At 46.2% G+C, this 23,893-nt stretch overlaps 1 protein-coding gene across 2 annotated transcripts in view; it reads right to left on the bottom strand.

Annotated features, from left to right (window-relative positions):
• Positions 1 to 1,708: 1,708 nt before the first annotated feature.
• Positions 1,709 to 23,893, bottom strand: part of TLR5 (toll like receptor 5) — a 34,467-nt gene continuing 12,282 nt past the window's right edge. The window contains exons 3-4 of one of the 2 annotated variants that reach the window (XR_004314547.1): positions 20,524 to 20,731; positions 1,709 to 1,996 (exon numbers count right to left, since the gene is read on the bottom strand). Coding sequence is in view for 1 of the 2 variants with exons in the window: in XM_032466636.1 (XP_032322527.1) it covers positions 15,140 to 17,720; positions 20,524 to 20,555 (2,613 nt within the window). In the remaining variant the exon portion in view is untranslated. Of the gene's footprint in view, positions 17,721 to 20,523; positions 20,732 to 23,893 lie in introns of both variants that reach the window. The other variant, XM_032466636.1, reaches the window with a different exon arrangement.

Below are 23,893 nucleotides of genomic sequence, written 5' to 3'. Positions count from 1 at the left end.
GTCAACACCCTCCAGGCGCTTCCATCTTAAGGTTGAATAAAACCCTTCTCTTTGCCGCATCGCCCTCCCTGAACACCGCACGTATTTTCTGCCCTTCACAACCGAGTTGCTTGCTAGAGCAGTCCACACTTGAGGTCTCCACACTTTCACCCACTAGTCACTGCCCGAACAACAGCTGTGTGGGTTCCTGACCCTGCTCTGAGTTCATCAGTGACCTGTGCACAGCCAAAGCCGGGCCTCCTCTTCTGGGATTTTCATATAGCATTTGACAGTGACCATCCATACATCTATACACCCATCCACTCATCCATCCACCCATCCATCCATCCACCCACCTACACACCCATCCATCTATCCATCCTTCCATCCATCCATGTATTCACGCACCTGCATAACCATCCATCCATCCATCCATCCATCCACCACACAGATGTCTGACGTGTCTCCGTTTTTGGACCCAGCCTCCTAGCTTCTGTGACACTGCTCTCTCCTGGTCTACTCCTGCCTCTCTGGCTGCAATTCCTTAGTCCCCTCTCCCAGCATCTCTTCTACTTGCCCTGTAAATATCAGTGTTATCCAGGGCCCTGCCCTTGACCCTGGGGTTGCTCTCTGTCCACACCCTTCCACTTTTTGCCTCAACTTCGCCCTTGATACTGATGATGCTCAAAACTGAGTCTGCAGCTCAGGCTTCTTCCCTAAGCTCCAGAAACCCCCTGGGCCCCTCCACTATCAGGTCTTCTGATTCAAAGTTATCATCTTATCTGCAGCCCACTCTTCACTCTGTGATCAGAAAATGGCCCCAGAATCCTGGGGTGGGGGTCGTCTTGACTCTTTTTCTCCTTTGGTCAAGTTCAGATCCCTCCCCTTAATGGCTCCTTTGTGCCTTCAGAGAACAGAGCCCAGTATTACCCAAGAGAGGGTCAGCTCGACCTCCAATCCACGTGCCCCAACCTGCCTGCTTCTCATTGACCCGCACTGCAGCCCCTTGGTGTTGAAATAATAGCAGCTAACATGTAATGAGCACCTACTGTGTACCAGGTGCTGAGACAAGCACCTATGAGCTCAGTACTAACATTACCTCAATTTTACAGATGGGAAAATTGAGGCCCGAAGTGGTTTCTCTTGGCCCTTCATATGGACAGCTTCTTAGGGAGTCCAGCCTGAGGGGTCCAATATCGCTTTTGGCTGCCCCTTTGTGCTTGACGCCACAATCCCAGAGCAGCCGCCAAGCCGACCCCCACCCAGCTCAGGTCAGAGTCCTGGGCCCTCATTCTTTTCTGCCTCAGTTCCTACAATTTTTGTTAATTTAAATTTTTTAAAAAGTCTATTAACTAAAATCCTCTGTCCTCAGGTGGTATGTTTCCCACCCCTCCTCCTCACTGCAGGAGGATTATTTCTTCAAAATGCTAATCCTATCATGTCCCCTCTGTCTTAAAACACTTCAGTGACATCTCTTTGTTCTTAGGACACAGTCTGGACTCTCGGCTGGGAGTGGGTTGTGGCGGCTCCTCTGACCTCTGCCTTCCCGAGGCAGCCCCAGATGCCCTGCCCAGCCCTGCTGAGGTCCAGAGTCCGGCCTCCCTCCTGTCCAGCCTTCCTCCTTTAACATATATCTCTCCTCTGTGCCAGCAAGTGCCGTGCTGGCCACTGAGAACAGAGAGGCGGCAGACACACTAGCAGACAAAGAGCAGGAGCCCTGCTCTCCAGGTTCACACACATGTGGGATGAGCCACATCCTAGAACAGTTTTAATACAGCGTGACAAGTACTGAAATGCATCGCTCCTGGGTTCCTCGATTCCCTGGTCCACACCCTGCGCCTCCAGCGCTCTCCCCTTCTCAGCTGCCTGCTTCCTGCTCAGCCCTCACATGCCGGTGGGGCGTGGTGCAGGGCTCCAGGTCCAGGTCATCTCCCGGGCCCCTTGCTGGAGGCTGGTGGGTACCTTGGCCACATCTCAGGAACAGCCTTGGATGCCAAGGTAGGGTCTACATTTCATCCTAAAAGCAAGAAGATGCCAATTAAAGACTGTAAGCTGGGGGGACAGGATTGGGTTGGTGGATGGAAAGGTCTTCCAGCTGCTGTGTAGGGGAGGAATGAGAAGGGGGGAGGAGCACCCAAAGCAGCAGTGCCAGCGCCTGGAGCATGACGGAGTCCTGGGGCAGCTCACAAAACACCCAGGCCGGGTGACTGCAGCGGGCTGGGTCTGCATTGTGAGCAAGGCCACGGGAGTGACAGTGATTCCGCTGTCCAGCCGAGGTTGACAGCGCCAAAAAGGGGTAACGGTGATCCTTGATGCCTTAATTTGGGTTCCTGTGAGAGAGCGCCCCCCGGGGGAACTTAGAAACAATGCCCAGCTCTGGCCTCCAGGGAGTCCGGCGTAGTTTATTTGGAGCGGGGCCCGGGTGTGGATACTTCTGAAAAGCTGCAGGGGTGATTCTGCCGCGGGCCCAGGGCTGTGGACCATCCGGGAGCCGTGTTGCAGTGACCTGGGGAGTGAACCGGACTTGGAGAGCACTGACAGAGCATGGTGATGGCTTGCAAGGGAGGACCTGAGGCAGGACGTGAAGGCCAGGATGTGCCCTGCTTTCCTGATTTGGTCAAGGAGGTGAAGGATGGCAGAATATTGCACCCCAAATACGCTGTTTTGGCATATTGATTATTTTGAGCTACAGACACCTGAGAAACAGTCAATGCAAAGAAAAGCTTTAGCTGAACTTCCTTTATCTGCCTAAAGACGGCTCCTCCAAAAGAAACATAACTGGTCATAAATCCCCTCCCTGGGACTTTCATCAGTCAGGGAAGACTGACTCATCACAGGACAGGAGACCAGAGAGCGACACCGCATCCAGACTCCGTCACAAACCGTATCTCCCGTCTAGTCTCCCGAGGGCCCATTCACCTGTCCCCAGAATCACTTACTCTCCCCTAAGAGGCCTACATCCCCTCGCCCCTTTCCCTATGAAGATGATATTTAAGCCTGAATTCTAAACCATCTCAGGGAGTTACTCATTTTTCCCTGGGTATCTCCCGTGTCTACAGGAGGTACACATGTTAATAAACTTATTTGCTCTTCTCTTGTTAATCTGTCTTTTATTACAGGAGTCTTAGCTAAGAACTCAGAACAGTTGAGAGAAAATGATTCCTCCTCTTCTACAGGGGCAAATGGTGGTCCCTCCCCACTGGGGTCAGTTCGCCAAGCCTCTGCTCTAATCCTCGCTCTGCAGCTAGGAACAGAGGATAAATTCATTACATAATGACACTATTTCAGTGTGTTCCATTTTTAAGAATGTCAGATCCTGCTGTCTGAGACCTGGGGAACCTCTGACAGTGCTACCCCAAGGGACTCCCTGTTCCAGCGGGGGATCTGGGCCCATGGAAACATGCCGAGCCTCCCACGAGGAAAGCATTGGACCAAAACCACAGGATGTGGGAGTGGAAAGGGCACCTTAAAGACCCTCTCTGTCACCACAGGCTCTGTGTGTGTGGGAGGATGTGTGTGGGCTCATCCACAAGGGAGCAGTTTGTACTACTGCAGCTCATCAATTCCAAAACACATTTCTTTCATACTTAACACTGAGCGACCAGCATGCATTATACAAACAATTGCCATTATTTAAATGGCAGTTTTTAAGATACATGAGTGGTACATCCAATAAAGGAATAGCTTGTAATCAATGACATCTTAGATACGATGGCATTACTTCGCTTTTATTTTTATAACCAGCTTGGAAATCCATTGAACAAGATGTCTGTTGGCCAAATACATCATCATCTGCTTCATGGAAATAATGAAAAATCTGCCAATGAAGAAAGCAAGCCCTTTGTCGGCTGAGGCTGTGACACCCACACGTTGTTGATGCCCTGAAACTTCAGGTTTGTTCTGACCCTCGGCAGGAGCCTAGGGACTTCCTGTGGAGACGGTGACCCTGGGGCTGGTAATCCTATCCCCAGCGTTCTGGGAATGCTTCTATGCTGTTCCTGCTTTTCCTTCTACTGTGTTTTCGTGACAGCTGAGGATCTGGGCTGGGCTGGGCAGTAGTTTGTAAACTTTACTGGGCAGCCACTAGGGCTCATCCGCACTCACCACCATGGCGGTAGAGACTACAACACAATCTAAGGAGGCCAGACAAATAGGTCCTGCGTGCCTTCCACAATTTTCTTTAGGGCTGTGTTGTATAAATGGGTTTAAAATGGCCCCTGTGCACCGGCCCCTAGGCTGTTCACTTCTGCACAGTGGTGCAGAAACACTAGCTCCATGCTCGCCCTCACCGAAGTCAAATTTTTACACACCCAATGGCTTTAGATACAGCCCAGATAAGTTTTTTTTTTAAACCCATTTAGAGCCTGCCTGCTTTTAATAACCTCACAAACCTGCACCCAACATCTGCTGGCCATAGAGAAGACAAATCCCAGGTCTATAAAAGACCCCAAACTGTGGCTGCCCTTCGGAGCTCTCTGACCTAAAGACTCTGCACCATGCTGCTGAATGACCTCACCTAAACACGTAGTGCCCTTGCTCTCTCCCCTTCTGGGTGGTGGCCCTGAGCCTCTGTCCCTGGAAGCTCTCCTGCTGCGAGGGACTCTCCCTCCCAGGTAACCTGTCCAAGTGCCATCTAAATAAAGCGCGCTGTGTGCACTGCCACCTAGTGGTCATGCTCTTTTCCTGCATCAGCCCTGAAATCCTGGAATTCACACAGTGTAAACAGACAGATAAACCTAATCTTAAACATGGACCCCCCCATGAGGCTTCCCTGGAGTCTGAGCAGCAGGGGTGATAACACCATTGAAACGCCATCGTTTTTTACCTGAAGACAGAATATATGCAGGGGTCAATCATTACATATGCAGAAAGATTCAAGATTAAAAAAAATAGCATCCTCTCCCTTCATGCAAAGATAAAAACACATTAAAAATTACAGAGCAGGCGAGTGAGCATGCTTGGTTTGTTGCTCTCCTCTGCGGGGTGCGGAAAGGGCGGCCGCCTGGACAGTCCCAAGGGAGCTGACTCAGCTCCCGTTCCCAGGAAGAAGACTCCGCTCTCCCCAGTAGGGAATATCAATGCGCATCTCAGCCGGGGAAGGAGCAGGAGAAATAGTGAGCATCACTAGAGGCCGTTGCACTTGGGCTTGATGCCAAATGCATGGATTATTGCAAATAAGACTCACAAAACTCTGTTGTTAGTCCTATAATACAAATGAGGAAACGCAAACTCAGGAGAGTTCATTGACTGGCCCAAACTCACAAATCTAATCTGCGGAACCACTGGGATTCAAAACCAGATCAATCCAGCTCCGCCAGTGAGAGGTTTGACCACCTCACCCTGCTGCAGAAATTCCACCGGCCCAAGCATTTCACACCGGTTCTCATCAAGGGCTGGATGAAGGATGGAAGGGCTGTGGATAGGAATCGTGCCTTCTCCTTCTGCCTCCCCCACCGTTATGGGCAGAGGAGGGCAGGCAGGACTCAGGGGACAGGCAGACCCTGTGGACACCATACATCCTGGAGGCAGATTGGGGTCCGGACCTACAATGGGGCGAGGGAGCCACAGCAGGGCTCTGCCTGCTCGCGGCCCAGCTCCACTGGCCCAGGGACCCTATCAGCCTTCCAGGCTCCTCGCTGGCCACCTCCAGCACCTGGGCCACGGAATTCCCTAGCCAAGCAAGAGTGAAGCCCAAGTGACGTGATGGAATGGGATGCTGAGACATCAATAGAAGATTCTAGTTCTTTTCCAACCCACAGCCAGGCTCTCCCACTCTGTGTCAGACCAGCCAGGAACACCTCACCCCTCACCCATCTCTGGAAGGATTGACCTTCCCTGTGCTGGTTTCCTATGGCTGCTGTGACAAGTTCCTATGGACTGAGTGGCTTAAACAATAGGCTTTTATTGTCTCCCAGTTCTGGAGACTGGAGGTCCCAGATCAAGTGTCTGCAGGTTCGCTCTCTGGAGGTTGAGGTTTTGAGGGGGTGCAGTTCAACATGTGATGCTCCATAGCCCACACTTTTTTCTTTTCTATGATGGTTTCCTTTGAGCAACTGGCCATTGTGGTAGGAGAGCCCCCTCACGTTCCCAAACCAGCTCCCGGTCCCCTCCTCCTAGGGATGCAGGAGTCGCTGAGGCTTCTGGATGCATGTCGTTCAGTGTGTGTTGTTTCCTCTGAGGCCACAGAAGCCCCATAGCAGGGCCCGGGCTGCCTGCAGGGGACACAGGATGGACCCTTCAGATTGCTGCCCTGCACGATGTTTTCAGGTAACACTGTGGCTCTGTTCACAGCTGCCCCCGCCACCTTAGGTAATGTCTCTGAGGTCTGGGCTCGCCCAGAATCACTCTCCTTCTGCACGTCTCCTGTGGGGACACAAGCACGCCAAACCCCAGGTCCATGCGGGGCCCTGAAAATACCACTCAGAGGATGCAGAGTCCCCTCAGGGGCTGGAGCACCTCTTCAAGGGAGCACCTGACGGTCTCAGGACAACCAGGAATCACCACCTCTCCCCACCTTCAAGGCGGCTTCTGCAGAGAAGAGCAAAGCCAGGAACATTTCCCTGATCCCCTTCCTGCCTGGTTCCTGGTTAGAGTTTGCAAATGAGAGATGCTACTAAAGTTAGGAAGCAGGAAGAGGAAAGGCCATCATTCTTTGGAGGCAGTTGCAGCGAGAGCTGTGGAAGCTGAGATTTGGGATGTCTTCCTGGAGCGCTCTCAGGCAACATCCCTGAGCTGCTGCACAGGAAGCGGGTGGGAGCTTCCTAAAGGCTCTTGGCAGTGATGTGACTTCCGGGTCCGCCTACTTGCATGTTGCAGGCTGGCCTTTGGCATTGGCCTCCCTGACCTCCACTCTCTTAGGTCTCCCTCTGGTTCACTGTACCCCTTAATTCTCTAAATTGAAACTTTGAATGCCTAGGGTGACTTCTGTTTTCCCAGCTGAATCCTGACTGAAACAAAAAGAAAGAGCAGATGTGCAGGGAGGGCAAATGTTTGCAGTCAGCTCTGAGAGTGGGCGTCCGCTGGTGGTTTGCTAGGACTGGGCGGTCGCGTCTTGGCAACGAGGGAAGAACAAGGGAGATCCCAGCAAAGTGAGCAGCCTCCCTGAGCAAGCATTTCAGTGGCCCAGTAAGAAGGAGCAGAGCCAGAAAAACACAGACTTGCATGGAGTTGGGGGGTGTAGCCAAGTGGCAGCCCACATGCTTTGTGTACACAAGGTTCTGGGTTTAATTCCCCATGCCTCCCTTAAGGGAAAAAAAATCCCAAAAATTAAAAAATAAAATTACCCCCTCAAAAGAGAAAAACGCAGATTTGAATCACTCACTAACAGTCACCCTGCTTAACCTGAGTCTGAGTTTCCTTCTTGTAAAAGAGCGGAAGATCATCCAATGATTAGAGATCGTGAGTGGGGAGGTGACCACTCATCAGCCGAGCCTGCCCTGGGGCTCAGGTGAGAAGACTTAGGTGGACTTCCCAGCATGGAGACCAGCAATAGAAATGCCCAAAACATGTTCATTCTTTTCTTCCTTGGCAGAGACAGCCATTTGCTTAAAAAAAAAAGATGCTCCCAGCAGCTTTCATGTGCCTTTACTCAGCCTGAGGCTACAGCTTCTAACTCTTCCTTGCTATTCAGAAGGAAGAAGGATAAGGAAGCAAAGGACAACCCCTCAGTGTCCGGCCAGCATTCCCCTGGGCTGGGGTGCGTCTCCTGCTAGAACAGCTCCCTGGGGCTCTGCACTCAGCCCCCCAAACCAGGGCAGCAAGCACAGATTTAAATATAAATGTGAAAAGTAGAAAGACTCCAGAAGAAAACACAGAGGAATATCCTCATGACCTTGATACAGGCAAACATTTATCACATAAGAACACAAAAACACCAACTATAAAATAAATTGATAAATTGGTCTCCATCAAAATGAAAAGCTTTTCCTCATTAAAGAAACTGTTAATAAAATGAAGAGGCAAGCTGTAAACTGAGAAAATATTAGTGATACATATGTCTGAGGAAGACTCGTGCCTGCAGTGCATAAAACACACTTGCAAATCAATGACAAAAAGATAAACAACTCATTTAAGATGGACTCAAGACATGAACAGACAGTTATTAAGAGAATATATGCAAATGGGTAACAAGCACATGAGAAGGTATCCAACATATTAGTCATTAGGAAAATGCAAATGAAAACCACTCTAAGATACCACTTCACGCTCACTAGAAAGGTTAACATGCAAAAGGTCGACCACACCAAGTGCAGGCGAGGATCTGAAACAACTGGAACCTCACGCTTGCTTGGTAGTTCTGCGAAATGTTCTTCAACATTTTGGAAAACTGCTTGGCAATTTTTTTTTTTCTTCAAAGTAATGTATCCCTACCCTATGACCCAGCAATTTCAGTCTGAGATAGTTACCCAAGAGAAATAAAAATACAACCACAGAAACATCTGTAAAAGAATGGTCCCTGGTAGCTTTATTTGTAGTAGCAAGTAACTGCAAACAACAAATCTCAACAGGAGACAGGATAAATAAATGGTGGTAAATCCACACAATGCGGTGAAAGAGAGCAAACCGCTGATGGATGTGACCTCGTGAAGAATCTCAAAAGATCATAAGTAAAAGAAGGCCGATGCAAAGGACTGACTGAATGATTCCGTTTAGGTGAAGTTCGGGAAGAGGCAAAAATCAATCCAGGCTGATGGAAGTCACAACAGTGGTTATCTGAGTTGGGGCGGGGGCAGGTACTAGCCAAAAAAGAGTAAGAGGGCACTTTCCAGAGTGATGTCAGTTCTCTGTATCTTGACTGAGGTCTTGATGACATGGGTGTAGACAGTTGTCAAAAGGCACTGAAGTATATATAGTTAGGATCTGTCCATTTCATTTTATGTTTAAAGCAAACAAACAAACAACTCAGGGATTTCCTTCTCAGATTTCCAAAGGCATTGCCTAAACTTCCAAAGAGGTCAGTTTCACCCCAGGGACAGAGCAGAGGAACTGAAGGCAGATCCAAGGAACCAGGGAAACTTGGATGGGCGATTTACACGACACAGCCCTGTCTCCATCAGCCGCCGGGTGTTAATGTGCATTTATTTTGTGCTAGAACTGTGCTACTAGTTTCTACATACTTTTTAATCCTGGGGGGGAAATTACAACAACAAACCAAATCCTGAAGCTCCAAGCAGTGAAACCACACACAGCCAGGGCATCTCCGGGTTCCAAGCCGAATGTTTCCTATGGCTGTGTCTGGGGTGGATGCGAGCTGGGGAACGCCTGCCCCAGGCTCACTTGAGGCTGCAGACTGAGTCCAGCTAGAGGCGGTGCCTTCACCAGCCAGTGCTCCCTCCTTTGTTGGACGCTAAGCCTGAAGGTCCTCCCAGGAAGCACCAGTGGTGACTCCTGGTCCCCTCTCCAAAAGGGCTTTCTTGTTTTCACAGTGTTTTCTGGAGCACAGAAACACTGGTTACTTATTTTTGCAAATCCCTCCAGGCTTGGCACAACCTGCAGGCCTGGAAGATGCTGGCCCTACAACACAGCTGCAGCTGGGGAAAGAGCTGGGGACCCATTCATGGCCAAGGTCATTGGAAAAACCATGAAAGCGGCCTCAAGTGTTAGGTCCTGAGAGCTGCTTGAGCGGCAAACCCAGGTCAGCTCGGCAGAAAAATGCCCCAGGCTCCACCACACCAAAGCACCTGCTTCCTGAGGCGGCTGGGGCCCGATGAGACATGATGTCATTGATTTTATCACGTCTCAGAGAGACAACCTTCCCGCAGAGGAGACAGGAAAACAGGGGCCTGCAGAGGTGACCTGCCTGCGCTGGGAAAAGAAACACTGTTTCCAGCCTGCGGGAGCAGGGCCCCCAGTTTCAGGAATAACGCTTCCTTGTCACACTCGCCCAGACCTGTGGGGCCTGAGAGGACCACAGCCTGAGCGAGTTCCTGCCATAGAACTGTCTGGAAAATAAAGATGTTTAAGACAGGTCTATCTAAATGGAAGTTATTGGGGCCATGGAGACATCAGATGTTTGATGGCTAGTAAAACAGAGGAAGCATTTCTTTAATCTTAAAAAAAATAAAATTGAGCAAAACATCCTATGTATCATTCACATGTATGGTCACCTGTTGAAAGAATGTTGTTTTTCTTTGCTGGTTCTTTTGTTGGTTTAATTTTTAAATTCTAGCTAATTCTATTTTCTTTGTCTTCTGTCAAGGACAGAAGTTAGTGTCTCCATTTTATCTATGTAAATACTGGCTAAATAGTCTGTCTATATTAAAGTATTCTTAATGAAATGCCTGCACAGGGTTGAACATTAAATAATACCAGAGGCTCAAAATGAAAGTTGGCTGTGGCCTGTCCCACCCCCGCCTCCCTCAGTCTCCCTAAGCCCCCCAGCCAATCACTTGTGTTTTTCCTTTGGTTGGGGCTGGGCAGGGAAACACACGGAGACCAGAGGTCGATCTTAACAAAGATAAGGTATTTGTTTTTTTTTTTTTAAACCGAAGAATAATACTATACAGAAAAGTGAACAAATTAATTGCTACAATGAAATGTCTTGTCACAAAGTGGACACACACACATCATCACTTGGATCAAGAAACAGAACATGACCAGCTTTTGGAAGCCCCCCTCCAACGCTCCCCGCCCTCATCCCCAAAGGTAACCATTAGCCTCATATGTGAGTTTGCCTCCTTGAAAATTGTTAAAAATGGAACCACGTAACGCAGTCATGCCTCGCTTCTCTGACTTAACATTTTTGTGAGATTCACGCATACTGTTGCATGTGGCTGCAGTCGGGTAATGGCTGTTTCTGTGTTTTTCAATAACCACAATTTATTTATCCCTTTTATGGTTGGTGGACATGTGGGTTGTTTCCAATGGCGGCTACTGCAAATAATGCTGCCGTAACATTTTTGCCTTCTGGTGCACGTGTGTGTGGGTTTCTACCAATGAGTAGAGTCATGGTGTCACAGGTCACATGTGGGTTCAACTTTGGTAGATACTGATGGACTGTTTTTGAAAGTATACCAATTTACATTCTCACCAATAATGCAGGAGAGTTTCAACCGCTCCACATCCTTGCCAATACTTGATACTGTCCGCCTTCTTAACTTTAGCCATCCTGGAGGGTGTGTAGTGGTATCGTGATGTGGTTTTAATTTGCATTTCCCGGATAACTAAAGGAGGTTGAATATCTTTTCATTTGCTTTTGGCCACTGGATATCCTTTCGTGAAATTCTTAAGCCTTTTGTCCATTTTTCTTCTGTGTTGTCTTTTTCTTCTTGGTTTGTCGGGGGGCTTTCCTATGTTGGCTATGGGTCACTTATAGATGCATGTCTTATTCTTCCATACTGTCGTTGGCCTATTTGCTCACTGATGGCCTTTGGATGGGTGGGTCTTAATTTAAATGTGGTCCTCCTTCTTGATTTCAGTTGCTCCAAGTCCTTCTCTTGTATCTTAGCTCTACTTACTGCCTTATAGTTCCCCAGTACCTCCAAATAGACTTAAAAATAGTTTCTTTACCTTGTTAGATGTTCCTGATGGAAGAATTGGGCAGAACTCCCTCAGGCAATCACCATTAATTGTCTAGATCTTCCCTCTGGCATTTCCATATCTCCAAATACAGACTCAGAATGCTCTTTCTTGATTTAACATTCGAGACATTTTCAATTGTGGTAGATGAGAATTTATCTATCTTACACTTGTACCCACATTCTCCTCTTCTCTGACATAGTTATTTTGTAATTTCCAACTCTCAACCACATTTCCTTTACATTATATTGAGACTATCTAAATGATATTCACTGCAAGACATTTTCAGGGCCAGCTGTACTTGAGATTATGAGTGGTATTCTCTTTGAAGTTTTCAGCAGCCCCAACCAATATTGTAAAATTTCCCAAACAGCCTCAATTTCAAAGACAGCAAACACTTGCTGTTCTTAAACTGAATTGGAGGAGTTCCTCCTATTTAGGAGTGACCCCAAAGGGCGATGCTGTATGGAATTTATCAGTCTACCGAGGCCTGACTCTGAGTTGTGTGGACCACCCGGTACCCACGTCTCAACACGGCGCTGCTGCTCTCATCTTGTGTCAGAGACGCCACAACTCTTGTGAAGTGGGACTTGGCAAAATAGCCTCAAAAACCATTCCAACTGCTGAGATTAGTGATGGAAGGGAAGACGAACGAAGAGAATTTAAGAAACTTTTGGGTCTTTGCCAGAAAAGAGAAGTTTTGTAATAAATTAGAGAGGAGTGTTGAATTCTGTGGTGGCTGAGAGGTAGGCCATGAACTGGTCCTGAATAAAGTCTGTATGGAAATGTCCAAAGGTAACTTTTTCAATGAGTTTCAGTAGGAAGATTATGCCATTTGTGTGTTTAAATAGTAGGATTCCAAAAGGCTGCAGGACAGACTCCTCTCAGATGTCAAACGTGATCTGTGTTCTGACTTATCGTTCTTATAAATACACGTGCACCTGTCATTTCACACGTCCCAGGTTTGGTTGGAAAAGAGAGTCACGGGGAAGGTCACCCAAAGCAAGAGGGGTGCCGAGTGTAGCACTACCTCCTCTCCAACCCCCCAGCTCCTCCTTCAGGAGTCATGTTCTTACAGGAAGTTCTGCTCGGGAGACTGCATCCGTGTCTGAGCTGCCCAGGCCCCCGGAGAGCCATGGCTGGCGAGCAAGTCGGGCAGGAGAGATTGCGCTGAGACGAAGTGACCGTACTGCCGTCTTCTGGATCTGTGGTTATCACTGTTACTGGCAGCAATACTTTGTTGCTGCTTTTTGTCTTGCTGGATTTCTTGGCTTGTGTTGTTTGTTTTATGAGTGGAGGTAATTAGATTTCTTCCTTGGTTTCCGCTTGGAGGAGGTACTGGGGATTGAACCCAGGACCACTTGGGTGCTGAGCATGTGCTTTACCACTTGAGCTATACCGTTCCCTTGTGGATTTCTTAGTATGAGGTTCACAAGGAGCTTCTTGACCCTGTTTCCCTTTCCCACCATCCCTCCATCCTAGCCCAACTCCTGGCTACTAGTCTAGGAGCTCCACCCATGCCCTGTCATTTGAGACAAAGTTCAGTAGGTTTCTTAGAGCCTGTGGTCTCCTACCCTTGCAGCACCTGTGTGGACGTCCCGCTCTCCTGGTCCTGCCCTGCCCATCCCAGAAGCACCTAATAGCAGCAGCTTAGACACTGGGGAGGCAGGGTTCTGCACTGTGCTTCATCCATTCACCAGGCATTTATTAAGCACACACTACGGGCCAGGCAGCGTACTGGGCTTAGGATACAAAGATGACAAGACTCAGTCCCTGCCATTAGGGGCTCACAGCCTAGGGTGCCTCTGCACACCCGCACACACATTGGCCAACACAATGTTGTATATCAGTCAGGTCATAAGGCACGGGTGGTGGTGCTAGGAAATTCACTGGGCAGACGGAGGAGGGTGGGGAGAAGGAATTCCAGAGGGAGGAAGAAGCATGGAAAAGTATAGGTGGGAAAGCCTTGTGTGGTCTGGAAATGGTATGGGATCTGTTACAGATCTTTCCTTATGGAGCTCATAGTCTAGAGGGGGTGGGGGGCCAGGCAGACTCCCGATTCTCAAAGGAGGCAGGAAACAAGAAGAGTTTGTTTTAAAAGGACAGATAAAGTGCAAGCGTTTGCACAAAAAGGAGAGAGGATCTGGGCTGGGGGCATCCCAAGGAGGCTTGGTGGGCTGGATTTTGAAGAACAGGTAGGATGGATTGCAGGGATGGGAGAATATCCCAGAAGGAAGCAGCAGAGCTGGGGGAGGGGATGTGGCTGTGCCAAAGAACAATGCTAATGGGTGTTTCAAGGAACAAAGAACAATGGGAGCAGGGCAAGCTCAGTCTCAGGAGTCAGAGGGGCCCCACGAAGCTGGGATGACAACAGCCTGTGTGTGTGTGTGTGTGTGTGTGTGTGTGTGTGTGTTTCTGTCTGTGTTGGAGAAGTTAGGATGCAGGGAGGACAGTGAGGGGAACAGTGTGACATGTGAAGTGCTGAGTCCCCGGCTGGGTTGGATTTGGAGGCGTCTGTATGGGAAGCCATGGGGTAACTTGGGCACCTTCCTTGGTTTAGATTTCCTTAATGCTTTTGCAAAAATATTTCTATATTGAAATAAACAGGAAACAATGCAAAATACATATAAATTTCTTTTAAGATAAAAAAAATACAGCTTCTAAGAAATTATGACTGCCTCCAGAAGGTCCCCTGGTGTGAGCATCCTTCCATGACCATTAGAGCAGCTCAGGATGAGATCTGAGATGCCCCGATATCCTTGGCCAATTTCACTCTCATGGCAACTCTATGAGGTAGATATGATGACACCTATAGATAAGAAAGCAGACCAGCAATGGTGTGTAACGTGCTCGAGGTCACACAGCTCATGAGCAGCAGAATCAGAACTCACACAAGGATCTGGGTCCCAAGTCCAAGATCTTTCTGTAACAGGTTGTGTGGCTGATAAATGGGGTGTGGTGGGGCGAGGGTGGGGAATACAGCTGGAAAAGGTTGCTGCTAAATCATGGAAGTTCTCTTATGCCAGGTGGAAATAAAGATTGCAAGCAAAAAAGAACATTCACTGCCCACTAGACCCAGAAGGTAAGAAGAGGAGCGGAATGGCCACAAGAAACCTAATCATTCTCCTGTCAGACTCTCCGTGGCCCCCCTCATCCCTGAGACTGAGCAGTGGCACTGTTCCCACGGCAGAAGCAGGAAGCACGCCTCTTTTTCCATTCGTTTTCTACTTAGTGTTGTTCTGCAGGGCTCAGAGTTCCAGGTCATCGGCCAGCTCCTTCAGGAACTGAACGCTGGAGACACCTGGGTGTTGGCCATCTGTAACTTCACTTGAGGCGCCCTTCCCACGACAAGGATTTACCCCACAGTCAGTGCAACAGGAGGGAACAGTGTTATTGGGTCTGAAAGGAAATCAGTGGAGAGTTGGGATGCTCTGGGGGTGGCTGCAATTTTCTAGATCTATTCCTTTCCATGCAGAGGTTGGTGAGACAAAATGTCATGTTCCTGTGAAAATCAAGAGATTTATGTTGTCTTCATAGTAGGAAAGCAACAAGTCCCCAGAGGACCCCCCCCATGGTAACTTAGTGGAAATACAAGGTGAAGAGTTATCTGTGGCTTGAGGTAAGTGTTAAACTGTTCCTTTGACTAGGAGATGGTGGTTGTACTTTGCAACTGAATGTCATTGTCTTTCTTCTTTTCCTTTCCTTTCTTTAGAATGTGTTGAGAGAGTTTGTTAAGAAACCAGCCAACATCCTGAAGATCCTCAGGCCACCTCAAGTACTGCCGTTTCTGTACAAATCCTCTGATGGACTGATGCTTCATCAGCTGGTACTGGGACAGGGACCCGACCACCACCATGATGAGGGCGCCATTGAGGTCAGCTAAGCACCTGCTCTGGGCGTAGCTGAAGGCTTCGAGGCACCACCCATCTCTAAGGAAGTGTCTGCTCACAAGACAGACAATCTTTCTGCTGCTCCACACGGCATCTTGGATGTTGGCGATGTGGTTCTCCCCTGGCACAAAGTCTCTTTCTTCAAAGCACAGGTTAAATCTGTTTTGGTCGCTATACTGAGCGTCCAGGTGTTTGAGCAAAGTATTCTGCACCCATTCAAAGTCTTTGCTACTGAAGCACAAGTAAGCATCGTACTTATACGTGTCTGATTCTCTTTCCTTGGCGGGGTCTTTGAACACCAGTCTCTGGGCTTTCTTATAACAGAGGAAACAAAACCCTCGGAACTTCGTGACTACAAGCATGGTCATGAGGAACAGAGTCAAAGTGACAGTGAATAAGATGAAAAGGGAAAACCTGAGGGACTTTAAAACTTCCTCTTCATCACAACCTTCCGTGGAAACAGAGTAGAGGGAAGTCCCAGCGTACGAACTCGGGTACACACAGTATATGTCTTCAGGAGACCCAAATATTGTGACATTGGTTTGATTGAGCCAATTGATAAAAGTGCTAAGTTCACACTCACAGATGAACTTGTTATGAGTTAGATCCACAAAACTGAGTGATGCAAATAAATCAGGATCAGGAGATAGGAGCTGGTTTCTGGATATATCCAGGATCTCCAAAGTAGCAGGTAAGTCACCAGGGAATAGAACTGTCAGCCTATTGGAGCTGAGGCTGAGTCCCCTCAGTGCAGTTAGATGGTAAAAGACTCCTGGTGGGAGGAAATTCAAGTAGTTGTTATTCAAATACAGGATTTTGAGTTGGGAAAGCCCCTTAAAAACATCCCAACAGAACCCGGTTTCCCAGGCAAGTTGCAGCATGTTTTCTCCAAGGAAAAGCTGTTTTAAGCTGGGATTCTCTGCCGGGGCATGCCTTTGGTTACAAGAGGAAAGGCGATTTTGATTTAAAATGAGAAATTGGAGTTGAGGGACCTGGAGAAGGAAGTAGAGATCATCCAGATTTTCCAGCCTGTTCTCTGATAAGTGGATGAAGTTGGCTGTAAGTGTGATGTTTGGCAAAGTCACCAGCTTATTGCCACCCAGGAAGACAGTAGGTATGCTGGGAATAAAATAAATTGTTGTAAGAGCATTATCCCGGAGATCCAAGGTATTTAATTTTTCCAGGAATCTGAATGTCTGGTCCTCAATGATCCCGATGTGATTCTTTTGCAGGTCAATATAGGCAACCTCAGGTAATCCATCAAAATTAGAATTATAAAGTTCCCCCAGCAGGTTATGTGACATATTGAGAACTTGGAGGTTGTCGAGTCCATAAAATGCTTCATCCGCAATCTTGTTTATTTTGTTGTAGGCAAGGTTCAGAACCTTCAACTCCTTGAGCATCTCAAAGAGTCGGAAGTTCAGGGAGAAGATAAACCCGTGTGAAAGGTCCAGATGTATCACCGAGCTCCTGGCCAGGCCAGCAAATGTGTTTCGGTCAGGTTCTTTGATGTTATGGAAGCCAAAGTGAGAACCCATAATGTGGTGAGCAAGAACCAAAGAGAAAACCTGGCTTCCATTGATGGCATGGCTGAAGTTTCTTGTGATGTCCACTGTCCAGCCATTGCCAGAAACATCGAGGGTTTCCAGGACCATGTTTCTGAATGGGTTCATACACTTTTCCCAGTCCACTGAGACCCTGTTGTACAGGTTATTATCAGCAAGGCTTAAAAAGGAGAGTGTTTTTCCTTGGAGGGGTTTGAGCCCATGCTCACATACAACTGGTATCTGGTTGAGGGAAAAATCAATGGACTTCAAAGAATTCAATTCCCAGAATGAAGGATGAAGCTGAAGACTCTGAATCCGGTTTTTAGATAGGTCCAAGCGAGTTAAAGACTCTAAATTTCTGAAATAACCATCTTTTAATACAGCATCGGAGAGACCACAATAAAACAGTCTAAGTTCAGAGAGATGGGGCAGTCCTTGAAAAGCATCTGGATGCAAGAAGTCTACCTGATTTTGGCCCAGGTCCAAGATTCTAAGATTGGGCAGGTTTCTGAAGGCTTCTTTGTCAATGGTCAAAGGGGTGAACTGAGTCCCGAGCTCCAGCAGCTGCAGCTGCTCCAGGACAGGGAAGGATGTGGTTGTGACTGTCCTGATGTAGTTGTAGCTTAGCAGGAGGCTCTTGGTGGTATTGGGGACCTGGGGGACCTGGGTGAGGTTGCAGAAACGATATAAGGCCATCTGACCATCGAAGGAGCAGGAAGAAATTCTAAGCACAGGACTGGCCATGAGCACCACTCCTAAGAGAAGGTCAAGATGATCTCCCATGTTCCTAGGGAGAAGAAGGGAGAGTGAAAACAGGCATCTAAGTGTAAAGCATTGCACACAGGTGCTTAGGGCTTGGGGGATTCCTCTATGATGTGGTCATTCCCTTCAGCCTGGACCCTTTGTTGCTCTGGGTCCATGGCCACGGCTGTTGGCAGATACCGACTGGTGTAGACAGAGCTGTTCTCACTCGCTAGCTTTTTTCTTTTTTTTTTGGTCCAGGTCTTTTTTTTTTTTTAACTGAAGTGTAATCAGTTTACAATATTGCATCAATTTCTGGTGCACAGCATGTTTCAGTCATACATACATGTATATATATTCATTTTCATATTCTTTTTCATTATATGTTACTACAAGGTATTAAATATAGTTCCCTGTGCTATACGGTAAAAACTTATTGTTTATTTTATATATAGTAATTAGTATCTGCAAACGTTGAACTCGTAATTTATCCCTTCCCATCCCCTTCTCCCCTGGTAACCATAAGTTTCTTCTCTATGGCTGAGTCTGCTTCTGTTTTGTAAATAAGTTCATCTGTGTCATTTTTTTTTTAAAGACTCCACACATAGGTGATATCATATGGTATTTTTCTTTCTCTTTCAGGCTTATTTCACTTAGAATGGATCTCCAGGTCCATCCATGTTGCAGCAAGTGACATTATTTTATTCTTTTCATGGCTGAGTAGTATTCCATTGTATGTGTATGTGTGTACATATATATATATATATACACACTAAATAGCTATATATACTACATATATACACTACATATGTATGTGAATATATATGTGTGTGTGTGTATATGTATACATATGTATGTGTGTGTGTGTGTGTGTATATATATACACAACTTCTTTATCCAGTCATCTGTTGATGGACATTCAGGTTGTTTCTGTGTCTTGGCTATTGTAAATACTGCTTCTATGAACATTGGGGTGCATGTGTCTTTTTGAATTATAGTTCCCTGCAGAAATATACCCAGGTCACTCTCTATCATATATATTGCATTTTTCTACATAGCAAGCACCATTCTAAGTACTTTAGAAATATTTCATTTAATCTTTATAATTACTGTGTGTTCATTCATAAGTTCATGCCTGCCTTCATTCAAGATCTGCTGAGGGAAGTTGGAGAACACAGCAGGAGGAGACACATTTTTGCTTCATCTCAGTCAGGGACCCCATTCCTAGCCCATGGGAGGCTCAGCTGATGAGTGGAAGATAAATCCACCCATTTTCTTCACGCTCTAACCTGTCAAGTTCATCTCCATTCATCCATCCTGACCCCAGACACAGTACATCTCATCATATAAAAACTGGGTACTTTACATCATTTCTCACAAAGAGTCAGATTGTATCAGTTTAATAAAAATGTATTAAGCATGTCCTGCACACCTGACCCTTATATTTATGGATGACACACACTAGTGGGAAGCGGGGGCATTTTGGAAAGTGGAATTAAAGTTCAAAGTAATCTCAGTAGATAAACTGAAGAATTATCAGGAAAAAAAAAGAAACCAGGCAGGGCAGATTTGGGGGTTACATTCAGAAGAAATCCCCAAAGGCAAACACCAGTCCCTCCTCTCCTGAAGGTTTGACACAAGCCCTCTCAGGGACAGGCTCTGTAACAACATCATCCCTGTAATTCTCTATTACATATTTATCATTTACATCCTGCGTATTTCCCCAAAGCATCCCATAATATCAAATTTAATCATAATTGATAAAACAAACTTAAAAAGGGCAGGCACCTTCAAAGAAAGAGACAGACTTCGCGAGGGACAAGGTAAGAGACAGTTACTGCAACGGGCCCTCACTCAGTCTCTGAGCTTCCAGGTTTGCGAACCATAGTGCAACAGGAAAGAACAAATCTGACTCCATATTGGATCTGTTCCTTTAGCTCTAACCCTGGGCTCTGTTTCCTGTGCTTGGTTATGCTGGCTCTGCACCTCTTGTTGTAAAAGAATGTTGCCTGTAGCCTGAAATATACAGGAGGGCCCATTCTCGAGGCTCTCCATTCACACAGCTGCTGAAGGACAAAGTCCTTCTTACAAGTTTTGAGGTCGTGGACTCCCTTGAGAATCTGATGATAACTTCGAACCTTGCCCTCCAAAAATGCATTTACATCATAATACAAATTTTGCATCCAATTTCAGAGGGTTCGCTGACCTCCTGAAGGCTACCCCTTTCAACCTCATGGTGAGACCCCTTAGTTTACATATGACAACCACCACATTTTATATTCTAGAACAAGGCTTGGAAAACGTTTTCTGTAAAGTGCCAGATGGTAGGTATTTTAGGCTTTGCAGTCCAAATATCATAGTTTGCCAACCTCTGTTCTAGAAGAAAAGAGAATAGAGACTTTGATTTTACAAATGAGGATTTTAAGTGACTGCAAGATAAACATGTTCTGGTCCCGAACTGACATTTGCAGGAAAGAACTAATGTGGCTCCCAAGTTGCTGACAGTTTTGCCACTGTTGTTCTATCCAAACATCAGGATGACTTCTCATCCTGTGTAAGCGGACAGAAAAGTCCCTGCAGAGACATGAGAGTGAGAACAACAGCTCAGAATAACAGAGTTACAATGTTTAGTTTCAATTGTCTTTTTCCAGACCATTCAAGGCTGGCCTCCAAATGCCTACACTGAACGAGGGTGGCTTGGCCTTGAATTTGTGATAACAACAATTGAAAGGAAGCCCCAGACAATAGATGTTCAATATACTGAATTTTCAAGTCCATAGTAGGGGAGCGAAAACTAAACAGTTAGGTGGATAAGGCCAGCTGAACAAATAGATTTTAAAGAAACTTACCTGGACTTGGCATCATACAACAGAGATAACATGCAGACCTGCTTTCTTATGGAATAGCTACATCTTTGTCTCTGAAGCAGACCTCTAGGGGTCAAGTGCCAGGACAGGTGAGCAGGAGAGCCAGGTGAGCTGGTGAGCTGACAGGAGTCTGGAGGGGCTGTTCGTGAAGACAGAAGCTGGGAGGAGGGACCACCCAAGCAGGATTATCCTGGAATGAGAGCCAAAATGGGTTGAAATAACCATGAATGGGCACTGAGACAGGACAAAACTAATTTAAAGACGAGGATCAGGCGATGAAGTTCTCTCAGATCTGACCAGACCTCAGAAAAATGGGTATCCGAGAGTGACTGATATGTAGGAGCGAGAGAGAGCAGGAGGGGAGCAGGTGTGGACATAGGGGAACCCCAGAGAGAAGATCGAGTGACTTAAAACACCAACTCCTAAATGGGTTGAAGCCAGGGGGAGCAAGAGAGATGAGAGTGTGTGAAGCAAGAAGCCTGTGCCAGTGGTGGGCCACTAGCTTCTCTCGGGAAGCGCAGGTTGCTGAGAGCAGCTTCTGACCCCTCAGAAGAGTGCGCCGCCTAGTGGTGTCTGGGGTGCTTCCTCTGAGGCAGCCAGGAGAGGGACAGGGCAGTGAGCTCTTAAATCATTGTTTTTTTATTAAAAAAAAAAAAAATTAATGGAAATATAGCCAGTTTACGATGTTGTGTTCATCTCTGGTGTATAGAATGGTGACTCAGATATACACATACATACAGACACACACATATATATTCTTTTTCATTATAGGCTATTACAAAATATTGAATATAGCTCCCTGTGCTGTACAGTAGGACCTTGTTGTTTATCTATTTTTTTATATAGAGTAGTTAGTATCTGCAAATCCTGAACTCCTAATTTATTTCTCTCTCCTTTGCCCCCTGGTAACCACAAGTCTGTTTTCTATGTTTGTGAGTCTGTTTTGTAAATAAATTCATTTGTGTCTTTTTTTTTTTTTTTTTTAGATTCCACATATAAGTGATATCATATGGTATTTGTCTTTGTCTGATTTACTTCACTTAGTATGATAATCTTTAGGTCCATCCATGTTGCTCCAAATGGCATTTTCTTTCTTTCTTTCTTTCTTTCGTTCTTTCTTTCTTCTTCTTCTTTCTTTCTTTCTTTCTTTCTTTTTCTTTCTTTTCTTTCTTTCTTTCTTCTTTCTTTCTTTCCCTCTCTCTCTCTCTCTCCCTTCTTCTTTCTTTCTTTCTTTCTTTCTTCTTTCTTCTTTCTTTCTTTCTTTCTTTCTTCTTCTTTCTTTCTTTCTTTCTTTCTTTCTTTGCTTTCTTTCAGCATAGTCTAGATTTGGTGGTCTGGAGGTGATAGGGCCATCCCAAGTTGTTAAATCTCCCCAGATGAATCCAGCTGCAGAAAGTCGGCTCACCTAGTCCTGTGGTTGCAATTCTGACTGCATCTTGGAACCACCTAGGGTGCTTTAAAACTCTACTGACCCAAGAAATTAGACATAGAACTACCACAGAACCCCACAATTCCACTTCTAGGCATGTATACCCCCAAAGAATTGAAAGTAGGAAGTCAAACAGATATTTGCACACCCACATTCATAGCAGCATTACTCACAATAGCCAACTGGTGGAAACGATCCAAATGTCCTTTGACAGAGGAGGAGATAAACAAAATGTGGTCCATCCCTTACCATGAAATATTATTCAGGCTTGAAAAGGAAGGAAATCCTGGCACAGGCTTCAATAAGCTTGAGCCTTGAAGACATTATGCTAAGTGAAATAAGCTAGTTACAAAAGGACAAATGCTGTGTGATTACACTTAAATGAGGTACTTAGAGTAGTCAAATTCAGAGAGACAGAAAATAGAAGAGAGGTTGCCAAGAGTTGAGGGCAGAGGGTAGATGGGGAGTTATGGTTTAGTAGATTCAGAGTTTCTGTTTGGGAGGATGAAAAATTTCTGGAGATGGAAACTTGGTGATGGTAACACAACAATGTGAATGTCCTTAATGCCACTAAACTGTGTATTTAAAATGAATGAGGTACCTATCACCTCACACCAGCCAGAATGGCCATCTTTATAAAGTCTACAAATAATAAATGCTGGAGAGGGTATGGAGAAAAAGAAACCCTCTTCCACTGTTGGTGGAATGTAGTTTGGTGCAGCCACTATGGAGGGTAATATCCCTCTCCTGGCATATATCCAGAGAAAATTCTAATTCAAAAATACGCATGCACCCCGATGTTCACAGTAGCACTATTTACAATAGCCAAGACATGGAAACAGCCTAAATGTCCATCAGCAGATGAATGGATAAAGAAGATGTAGGATATATATAATGGAATATTATTCAGCCATAAAAAATGAAATAATGCCATTTGCAGCAACATGGATGGACCTGGAGATGATCATATTAAGTGAAGTTAAGTCAGACAGAGAAACACAAGTATATATGATATCACTTGTACGTGGAATGTAAAATCAAAAGATACAAGTTTTATTTACAAACCAAAAATAGGCTCTCAGGCATGGAAAACAAACTATGGTTACCAAAGGGAAAAGGGCAGGGGATGGGTAAATTAGGAGTTAGGGATTAACGGATACACATTACTATATATAAAACAGATAAACAACAAGGACCCTCTGTATAGCACAGGGAACTATATTCAATTTCTTGTATTAACATAATGGAAAAGACTCTGAAATATACATATGTATGTATATGTAGAACTGAATTGCTTTGCTGTGTTCCTGAAGCCAACATTGTAAATCAACTACACTTCAATAAAAAATAAAATTTTAAAAAAAGAAAAAAGGAAAAAAAGTGGTGAAAATGGTCAATTTTATGTCATGTCTATTTTACCACAATCAGAAAACAAAATTAAAGAGAAAAAACCCAACACCACCGCTGCCTGAGTCTGGCACCTGGAGTTCGCTAGGTCTGGTGGAGCCGGGAAGGGGCATCTTATCACCGTATCCCAGGTACTTTGAAGCAAGTGGCTCTCAGGCCACACTGTGAGGAACCTTGGTCCCAAGGATCCCTTCCAACTCAGAAACCCTGGAGTCCTTTTAGAGGAAGAGGGCTGCTAAGACATTCGGAGGGCTGCTGAGTATCGGGTTTTTATGGTCGAGGTGAACTTGAGTGGGTGGCAGGAACAGCACAATCAATGGAGCCTCGAACCTCCTGCCAAACACTGTTAATTAAGATAATCAGACCAGAGGGAGACAGGTCAGCAGCCCTTTCATTGGAGTTGAATTCACTTAGCTTTAATCCCAGCCGTCAGCAGAGTGGGTTCCCTTTCCTGACTTAATTGCTGGCACGGTGGAGCCACTGGCCTCAGCTCGGGTGAGTTCCAGGCCGTGGTGT

The sequence above is a fragment of the Camelus ferus genome, chromosome 23 (assembly GCF_009834535.1).
Source record: "Camelus ferus isolate YT-003-E chromosome 23, BCGSAC_Cfer_1.0, whole genome shotgun sequence".
Lineage (NCBI taxonomy): Eukaryota > Metazoa > Chordata > Mammalia > Artiodactyla > Camelidae > Camelus > Camelus ferus.
Note: the sequence above shows the minus strand (reverse complement) of the source record. Positions and strands in the feature narration are given on the sequence as shown.